This window comes from Pseudophryne corroboree, chromosome 1 (assembly GCF_028390025.1).
Source record: "Pseudophryne corroboree isolate aPseCor3 chromosome 1, aPseCor3.hap2, whole genome shotgun sequence".
Classification (NCBI taxonomy): Eukaryota; Metazoa; Chordata; class Amphibia; order Anura; family Myobatrachidae; genus Pseudophryne; species Pseudophryne corroboree.
This window is the reverse complement of record NC_086444.1, coordinates 80,654,027-80,664,754: the sequence shown is the minus strand read 5'-3', so window position 1 is coordinate 80,664,754 and position 10,728 is coordinate 80,654,027. Positions and strand designations below refer to the sequence as shown.

The window sequence follows — 10,728 nt, the reverse complement described above, 5'->3', positions numbered from 1 at the left end:
ATGTGATCATATAGTGATCACTGTTTCCCAAGGTCTCCCAACACTAGGATGTCTCCCATTCCCGCAGCTTTTTCAATTTGCTGTGAGAGCAGTTCCTCGTCACGTATGCTAATATCTGGTTGCTTGTAGCACGTGCCAATGACTAGTTTCTTTATTTCAGTGCCCCCACTAGTGATCTCAACCCATAGTGATTCCCCATTATCACCAGTCCCCTCGTAAATAACATATATTAAGTTTGGTTTTAGAGATGGTTTTACAAAGAGACATACCCCTCCTCCCATTTTGGTAGCCCTGTCCCTCCTGAGAAGTGAATATCCCTCCAAATTAGTAACCCAGTCGTGAGAGTCGTCCCACCACGTTTCCGTAATACCTATAATATCATACTGATTTTTTGATACATGCCATTCCAATTCCCCCATTTTACCTGATAGGCTTCTTGCTTTCGAAAGCAGACATTTTATGTTAATATTTCCTTTGCCCTTTTGCTTTAATGGTAACTTACCATTATTTACAAGTACCTTTCTAGAATTACTCTTACCGACTGATATTCTATTCTCTACCTTACCCCCCATCAGGGGTTAAGGTGCAATCAGTGAGATTGCTGGATTATTCAGGGAGTTTGGTAGATTGCTTCTATTTCAGGGAGTCTCCTGCAGAATGAGGGAGCGTAGGCAAGTATGGTTATACCAACAGAATAATGTACAAAAAGACAGCAAAGTACATGTACAGTAGTTTAATTTGGACCACATGGCCTGCCTGGTAGTGGTATCACATCCTATAGCAACAATATTAACACAAGGCCCCAAAGGTCAAAGCGCAACAAAAAAACATTACACTTAAGTCAAGTAATCGGTCAGGCAGAGATGTACCTCTCTGCCGGTAACCTCAGGGTACCATGTGTAAAATGTGGCACTGGTGCTCCCGAACTGTGCCATGTGGATCGCAAAACTGGATATATGCATCTAGCTCCTCCTGTGGAATGCAGCTACCAGTTTGCAAGCAACATCAGTGCACATGTGCAGACCAGTAGGGACCATATGGTAGCACTGATCCTGTTTTGAATGAACAGCTAAACTACAGGAATAATTTATTAAACTCAATAAAACAGGAGTTAAAGAGAAAGTCTCATATCAGCTAGAGATGAGCGGGTTCGGTTCCTCGGAATCCGAACCCGCCCGAACTTCATGTTTTTTTACACGTGTAACCCTATTCTCAGGGGTAGTAATTCTTAGTATATGATACCCTTAATTTTGTGCCTCCACCCAAGTCATTTAAATATTCACTATATATGAATTAGATTAAGGGTGGACTTGGGACACCCTGTAAATAGTTATATATATATATATATATAGTAATTAAATTAAATATCCTTTACAGTATATTATACTTTTACTTTACAGTTTTACCTTGGGACCTCTGAAAGCTTCCTCCCGACATGCAGGAATCGAACATACAGGTAAGTAACATTTTAGGCCAAAGTCATTTTATATTTTTACTTATAAGCATTAATGAAATATCATTTAGACATATCTTGTTCTAAAGTTATCTATTTCATAACCAATTCATACAGGTAATTACATTAAATGCATTAATACATATAATATAACATCAATGGTAATATACATCATATAACTCTAATTATCTCTATCAAGACCTTGCTCGTTATAATAAATGTATAGAGTATATATATATATATATATATATATATATATATATAGGTCCCACTCCTGAATAGAGTCTGAATGTATAGCTGACTATATACAACTGATAACCTTGAAAATTCTTGACACGCAGTCTGGTAGACCTGTAGTATGCAATTACTTCCTGAATACTATTTTATTCCGGCTGGATATTTATGAGCTCATTAATAATCAGTTTCCAAGGGTACAAGAATATCACAGCTAAGGCTCTTGAATAGCAATTTCCAGTAGAACTTTGTAGCAGTGTAAAGTGAGTGACTAAGGCTGTCGGTGAGATCTGTTTAAATGACTTCCATATAAACTACATTGTATCTTTTCTGTACTTTGTATCCTTTAAACACTACACTTGATGGAATACTGCTACATTAAATATAAAGAGTATCCTTTCTTTCTAGCCTGAGTTGTTGAAGCTAGTGAGCTAGTGATCCTGTGCAAATCTCCTGCTAAATTCTTCCTATGTCGAATGGTAGGTCTATAGTACACTCCCACTGTGGTGAGGTAGTTCAGTATATTATTTGAGGGAGTAATGGGAACCTTGCTTTTAATAGAATCATTTTAGAATGGTAATAAATGGTTCCAGGAGCTTTAAATATGTAGTAGCATTCAGTCCCGGATATCATAAAATAGTGGATGCACCCCTGTTGTGTCTATAAATTGTTTCTACAGTGAAAAGGTGCACAGTATAAATCACTACAGACCTCAGATGTCTTCTATGAATGCCTCCTGACATTCACTCTTTCATGCCTGGTAGCTCCGCCCACACAGCATTTCATTGGTGGGCAGTGGATCGGCGTTAGGGTTAACCAGGAGTATCGGTTGTCTTGAAGGTAGATAGTGGTGACGGCTTCTTCACATCTCACCTCTTCCGCTGTCGGCCGCTCACCACCTGAAGCGCTGGTGACAGCTTTCCGGCTCTCTCGCTGATCCCCTCTCGATGCGCCGGTAACAGCTCCCCCGGCTCTAGGCGGCTCCTGTCTTCAGACGATCACCTTGTGATGCACCGGTAACCGCTCCCCCGGCTCGCTGCTCTCGGCGGCTCTTGTCTTCAGTCGCTCACCTCTCCTGGCGCCGGTAACAGCTCCCCCGGCTCTTGGCGGCACCTTTCTGCAGCCGCTCACCTCGCGATGCGCCGGTAACAGCTCCCCCGGCTCGCTGCTCTCAGCGGCTCCTGTCTTCAGCCGCTCACCTCACGATGCGCCAGTCACCGCTCCCCCGGCTCGCTGCTCTCGGCGGCTATTGTCTTCAGCCGCTCACCTCTCCTGGCGCCGGTAACAGCTTCCCCGGCTATTGGCGGCTCCTTTCTTCAGCCGCTCACCTTGCGATGCGCCGGTAACAGCTCCTCCGGCTCGCTGCTCTCAGCGGCTCCTGTCTTCAGCCGCTTATCTTTGGTGCTTCGGTGTGCTATCGCTCGCTAGAGCCCTCACACCATCTCCGCTGCGCCGCCAATGCTTACAGCACAGCTCTATGAGGCGGGCAGGGAGAGGCATAAGTTACTCCCTCGGAGGTGCACACACCAGTCCCGTTCAGCGCTACAGATCCTCCTTTTATACAGGAGCCCCAGGGGCCACGAGAGCGGTATCGTCCTCGTGAGTACTGACTCTTTTCCCGCCGACAGCACGAGCCCTGTACATTGTTCCTCGTGCCCTATTAAGGGCTGTGGTAGTACCTTACAATAGGTATTTTATAGAGTGGCTATTCAGTCCATGAACAACGAACCATTAAATATATATATATATAGACAGATATATACATAGGTACACTATCCACTGACCAAGATCAATGAAAGACTTATTATTTAGCAATTAATAAGTACAATATCCCCCACAATAACTCAAGACTTATTCCTATTTTACCTCATCCCTATGCACAGCTCTATGGAGATTAACATAAGGAACACCACTATACCCACGGACAAGTAGATATATACACATAATGCTAGACAACAGGCACTATGGATATACCCAGGTATACCTTGGGTTCTTTATTTTTCTTAGTTTTATCCCTGTTGGGGAGGTATGATTATTAACATGGCTACATTTCTCCCCCTGGGGATCAGAATTTCTTAGTAACTCTAAATTCAGATCACCATTTAATTAAATATATGGATGGGTTGATTTCCCTCATATCCAAAGTAGGGCCAAGTATATACAAAGCTAGGATAAACTACTCTAGGTTCACTACAGGAGTGCCCAAGCTGATCATAGGTGAGTATCATAGGAGGTCTACGTTCCCTTGGAGGTCTGGTGTTTTCTTCTATTTCGTCAATACTTGGCGTAATAGGTAGTTCACTCTCATGTCGATAAGAGGGAGAGATATCCTCCCATGAAGGATCATGTGGTTCACATATATTCCATGTTTCAAGGGAAGAGTGTTGATAGTTGTTACTCAAGTCACTTATAGAATCAGATGGTTGAGAATGATTGACTACTGGTTCAGATAGATCCCTACAGAGAACAGGTTGACCCGTTGTATAGAAGAATCCCTGGTCTCTCCTCTCTGGATCAGAACAGTACGATGATGGATACTCTGGGGAATGGGGGATACTTGAATGGTCAGCTACTTTAGGATACACTCTATCCTCTTCTATCGGGAAAGAAATATCTTGACTTATAGGCAACAAATGTTGGCGGTGGTACGTTAATATAGGCCCCTCTTTATCTTCCGGTACCAGCTGATAAACCGGAATATCAGGTAATTGTTTAAGCACTCGATAAGGGATTTCTTTCCACCGGTTAGATAATTTTTGTCTTCTAGGAGTCCCTAACCGCCTTAATAGAACTCGATCACCAGGAAGTAATAAGTGCTCCTTAACTTTAGCATCATACCGCTGTTTATTCTTTTCACCATGCTTTTCAGATGCTCTTTTAGCAATTTCATGAGCAGCTAGTAATTCTTTCCTCAAATTGTTGATATAAGTATTATAAGTAGACAACTTGGAAGTGGTACGAGAGAGGCCCAAAGAAACATCTATGGGTAGTCGGGCTTCTCTTCCAAACATTAGTGCATAAGGGGAGTACCCAGTGGAGTCATTCCGAGTACAATTGTAGGCATGAACAAGTTGATTAATAAATCGTTTCCATTGTATTTTTTTCTTGGGATCCAAGGTTCCTAACATATCTAATAGAGTTCTATTGAACCGTTCTGGTTGGGGATCCCCCTGGGGATGATATGGTGAGGTTCGGGACTTCTTTATTCCGCAACAAAGGCACAGTTCTTTAATTAACTTGCTTTCGAAGTCTCTTCCCTGATCAGTATGGATGCGAGCTGGGAGCCCATAATGTACAAAGAAATGATCCCAAAGAGTTTTAGCTACGGTCAATGCTTTTTGATCCCGGGTGACATAGGCTTGGGCGTAGCGTGTGAAATGATCAGTGATTACCAGAATATTACTTTCTCTCCCATTGGGCCCTTCTAAGGATAAAAAGTCAATGCAGACCAATTCCATAGGTCCAGAACTACGTAAATTGACCATTAGTGCTGTGGGAGTGGGTAACTTCTTTCTAAGAACACAATTTTTACAAGTTTTACAATAATAGTCAATATCCTTACTCATATATGGCCAATATACTCTCTCTTGTATTAGATGTAATGTTTTATCCACCCCCAAATGTCCATGTTTGTCATGCAGAGAATAGAGGACCTTAGGAATATGCATGGTTGGGAGAACCAGCTGATACTTATGGTGCCCCTCTTTGGTAAGGGTTTTTTGCAAAGTATTCCTTGTTTGAACACTAATCGTTTTTTTTCTCGTAACAAAACTTTGCTCTTGGAAGAAAGATTACACCCCAGAGATCTTTCAGAGTTCCTTAGATATTCCATTACAATAGCAATATCAGGGTCCTGGGATTGGTCTTCTCTCATTTGCTCTTTAGAAATGGTAGGTAAGTCTTCCAACTCAGGAGTATTAATCCAACAATACATGGAAGGAATAGAGGCATCAGTGGCTCCCACCGAGTGTACTGCTCCTGAAGAATTGCTAGGTAGCAATTTAATTTGATGGCACAACCCTTGCAGTGCGGGAGCGGGTATTTCCACCCATTCATCGTTTGAACTTACACAAGGAGGATGGGGTAATCTGGATAGGGCATCAGCATCGATATTCTGCTTTCCAGGTTTGTATTTCAAAGAAAACTGGTAATTGGACAGAGCGGCTAACAACCTATGTCCAGTGGCATCCAATTTGGCAGTTGTATTAATGTTGGTCAAAGGGTTATTGTCTGTAATCACAGTGAAGTGCACACCATATAGATAATCGTGGAACTTATCCACTACCGCCCACTTAAGGGCTAAATACTCTAATTTATGTACCGCATAGTTCCTTTCACTGGTGGACAGGCCCCTGCTGACATAAGCTATGGGTTTTAACACATCTTCATGTTGTTGGTATAATACTCCCCCGATCCCATCAAATGAAGCATCGATATGTAGCTCATAGGGAAGTTCAGGATTAGCATATGCTAGAACAGGAGAATGCGTTAGAAGATATTTCAATTGATCAAAGGCCTCATCACAAGCCTGCGTCCATCGAGTACCGAAAACCTCTTTTGGCTTATGATAGTCTTTCAAGTTTCTCTCAGGCTGCTTCAGTCGCCCATGAGTGCGGGAAGGGTATCCCTTTGTTAATTCAGTTAACGGACGGGCAATTCTAGAATACTGTGGCACAAACCTCCGATAGTACCCGCAGAATCCCAGAAAAGATCGAAGGTCTTTCAAAGTATTTGGTCTCGGCCAATTCTGTACAGCTGATACTTTATCTGGATCAGTAGAAATTCCATCTCTACTAACAACATGGCCCAGGTATTTCACGGTGGTTTGACAAAATTTGCATTTATCGACAGACAACTTCAATCCCCTTTTCTGTAATCTGTCCAAAACTTTTAACAGTCTATGGTTATGTTCTTCCAGATTTCGTCCAAATACAATAAGATCATCTAAATAAACTAGTACTTCCCTATAACACATGTCCCCTACCGTTTGTTCCATGGTCCTTTGAAAGGTGGCTGGGGCTCCTTTTATCCCCTGGGGCATCTTTAGAAACTCAAAAAATCCAATGGGACAAATGAAAGCTGTCTTAGGTCGGTCGTCAGGATGCATTGGTATCTGGTAGTAGCCACTCCGCATATCCAAAACAGAGAACCATTTACTACCTTGTAAACAGTCCAAAGCTTCCTCAACTTTGGGGACAGTATACTGATCGGGAATAGTACGATGGTTTAATGTACGGTAGTCCACACATAATCTAATGTCTCCATTCTTCTTCCTGGCTACTACTATAGGAGAGGCATAAGGACTATCGGAGTCGGCAATAACTTGATTTTCCAGCAAACCCTTTAAATGTTGCCTGACGTCGTCAAAATCTGCCGGAGCCAAACGACGCGATCGTTCTCTAAATGGGGTCTCATTAGTCATATGTATGCGATGTTCAATTCCAATAGCAGTTCCCAAATCCCAGTTACTTAAAGAGAAAACGGGCTTCCTGTGCCTTAACTGCGAAATTAATCGGTCTTTCTGATCCACCGATATATCACTATTCTGAAAACACTCTGCTATTTTATCAATAAATTCAGAGTCAATGTTACCAGCATTAACCGGTAGCAATGAGGGAGTTGGGTCACATTCTACTTTGTTTACATTAAAAGAATCTAAATTAGAGATACCAGGGAGTACTGAGGTATATTTATCTTGTTGGTCCAAACACCAGTTAGATAGCATTTTAAATAAATTTGAATTAGTACCGACAATCACCGACACTATTCCTTTATCCCCAGGGGAGTCAGGGCACACTAGTGCCAGAAACGGTAAGGGGTCTTGATATCCAGATGGCTGTTGGGGAAACTCTATCTGAGTAGTAACATATCCCAAATAGGGATATTTCTGCTCACTTAATCCCCAAATAGTTAATCCATCGAATGGCATTAAGGGAACTTCTGATAAATATTGATAATACCAACTCTCAAAAATAATGGACACTTGAGATCCACTATCAAGTAAAGCGGTACACAAATGTCCATTAATCAAAACATGCATCAAAGGAGCCTGTCCCATCATTCCCTCTGGAATGAGAGTAGGCCACTGGGTACTCCCCATTTTGCAAACAATTATGGGTTGGGAGTCGGTGCGGGGTTCATCGACATCCCTTCTACGTTTTCCGACTGTTCCTGTTGACGTCTATCCGGTGTAGCTGAGAGTGAAGAGAACATTCTTCCCTGATTACATTCAAAGGACCTATGTCCTAATTGTCCACATTTAAAGCAGGTGATATTAGAATTATCCACTGATCTCCGGTTAAATCCTCTACCCCGGCCAGGAGGGGAAACTCTTGACGCTGCATTTGGAGTGTGTTGTAGAGAAATTAATTGATCTAATTTCTTGTTTTGTTCCTCTATTAACTTGAGTAATTGCTCATTTACTGACGTAACATCCACAGTAGGAGCAATTATTTTAACTCGTTTTAAATTCTTCTCTCGGTTTTCGATCTGTACTTCTTCCACTTTTACTTCTTTTATCAATTCTCCTAAAGTAGGAGCAGGCTCCCTTGGCAGACTACACCTTAAACGTTGAGCTACTGGGTTAGTAGTAAGAGCCCCTCTCAAGATGTGTTTCAATCGCCTCTCATCAATTTCCTGGGGATTAATCCCTCCTTTATCCAGAAGCTTGTAGAGAATTTTATCTAATCGATAAATGTAATTGGTAAGCGTCTCATTAGGCTCTTGGTAAGTTTGATTTAATCTAGATAGAATGTCCCCTACATCTTCCACAGTCCCAAATGAATAGTCCAAGGCTTCAAAATAATTTTTCAAAGTAGCTTGAGTGTTACTTCTCCTGGTGGCATGAATTATTCCCATGGCGGGTCCCCTCAAACTCTCCACAATTCTTTGTTTTTTTATGTGCTCGGGGCATCTCCACTCCTCTGAATGTTGTACCGCCGCCTCTCGCCATACATCATAGCTCTCTTCTCCTGTGGGAACTGGTGTTACCCCTGAAAAGATCCTTAATCTCCGATACCCCCCTTCATAATGCCATCGTTCAAAATGACTAACCACTTTATCCATTACATTTTCCACTTGAGGATCTATTTTACCCTTATCTAATAATTCTTCTTCGGAAGTATTACTGTTATTGGGGTAACATCCTGCATTTGTACTCTCAATTTTACTATCCTCTTGCATTAAGGTCTTCTGCCCCCCATCTACATACTTATCCACTGGCCACATTATTTTCCATTTCTTACCAGGGGCTTTGTCAATTAAAATATTAGCTGGTATTACAGATGCATCTAATGTATTGTCATTACTAAGTAGAATGGCACATATGTCATCATTAATTCCTTTCCATTTATCTACAATATAGGGTTGTTTTATTCCATACATTTTCTTAACTTCACTTACAATATCTTCATCTATTATTTCCATAAAATTTCCCAAAATGCTTAAACTTTTCTGTGCATCTACACCTTTGCTTCTACACCAGCTAAATATATCTTCTCCCTTTATAAACTCCATTTCTATCTATTTGTTCAAATCTCAGCCTTAGTGCCTCCAAATGTAACCCTATTCTCAGGGGTAGTAATTCTTAGTATATGATACCCTTAATTTTGTGCCTCCACCCAAGTCATTTAAATATTCACTATATATGAATTAGATTAAGGGTGGACTTGGGACACCCTGTAAATAGTTATATATATATATATATATATATATATATATATATATATAGTAATTAAATTAAATATCCTTTACAGTATATTATACTTTTACTTTACAGTTTTACCTTGGGACCTCTGAAAGCTTCCTCCCGACATGCAGGAATCGAACATACAGGTAAGTAACATTTTAGGCCAAAGTCATTTTATATTTTTACTTATAAGCATTAATGAAATATCATTTAGACATATCTTGTTCTAAAGTTATCTATTTCATAACCAATTCATACAGGTAATTACATTAAATGCATTAATACATATAATATAACATCAATGGTAATATACATCATATAACTCTAATTATCTCTATCAAGACCTTGCTCGTTATAATAAATGTATAGAGTATATATATATATATATATATATATAGGTCCCACTCCTGAATAGAGTCTGAATGTATAGCTGACTATATACAACTGATAACCTTGAAAATTCTTGACACGCAGTCTGGTAGACCTGTAGTATGCAATTACTTCCTGAATACTATTTTATTCCGGCTGGATATTTATGAGCTCATTAATAATCAGTTTCCAAGGGTACAAGAATATCACAGCTAAGGCTCTTGAATAGCAATTTCCAGTAGAACTTTGTAGCAGTGTAAAGTGAGTGACTAAGGCTGTCGGTGAGATCTGTTTAAATGACTTCCATATAAACTACATTGTATCTTTTCTGTACTTTGTATCCTTTAAACACTACACTTGATGGAATACTGCTACATTAAATATAAAGAGTATCCTTTCTTTCTAGCCTCAGTTGTTGAAGCTAGTGAGCTAGTGATCCTGTGCAAATCTCCTGCTAAATTCTTCCTATGTCGAATGGTAGGTGTATAGTACACTCCCACTGTGGTGAGGTAGTTCAGTATATTATTTGAGGGAGTAATGGGAACCTTGCTTTTAATAGAATCATTTTAGAATGGTAATAAATGGTTCCAGGAGCTTTAAATATGTAGTAGCATTCAGTCCCGGATATCATAAAATAGTGGATGCACCCCTGTTGTGTCTATAAATTGTTTCTACAGTGAAAAGGTGCACAGTATAAATCACTACAGACCTCAGATGTCTTCTATGAATGCCTCCTGACATTCACTCTTTCATGCCTGGTAGCTCCGCCCACACAGCATTTCATTGGTGGGCAGTGGATCGGCGTTAGGGTTAACCAGGAGTATCGGTTGTCTTGAAGGTAGATAGTGGTGACGGCTTCTTCACATCTCACCTCTTCCGCTGTCGGCCGCTCACCACCTGAAGCGCTGGTGACAGCTTTCCGGCTCTCTCGCTGATCCCCTCTCGATGCGCCGGTAACAGCTCCCCCGGCTCTAGGCGGCTCCTG

General features: G+C 41.0%; 1 protein-coding gene across 1 annotated transcript; it reads right to left on the bottom strand.

The window, feature by feature from the left end:
- Positions 1-7,798: 7,798 nt before the first annotated feature.
- Positions 7,799-9,202, bottom strand: LOC135058057 (paraneoplastic antigen Ma1 homolog). The gene has a single exon (XM_063963707.1). The coding sequence runs from the start codon at positions 9,200-9,202 to the stop codon at positions 7,799-7,801; it is 1,404 nt and encodes a 467-aa protein (XP_063819777.1).
- Between the last annotated feature and the right edge of the window lie 1,526 nt (positions 9,203-10,728).

Coding starts and splice junctions, on each gene's coding strand:
- LOC135058057 (XM_063963707.1), bottom strand. CDS start 9,202: ATGGAGTTTATAAAGGGAGAAGATATATTTAGCTGGTGTAGAAGCAAA.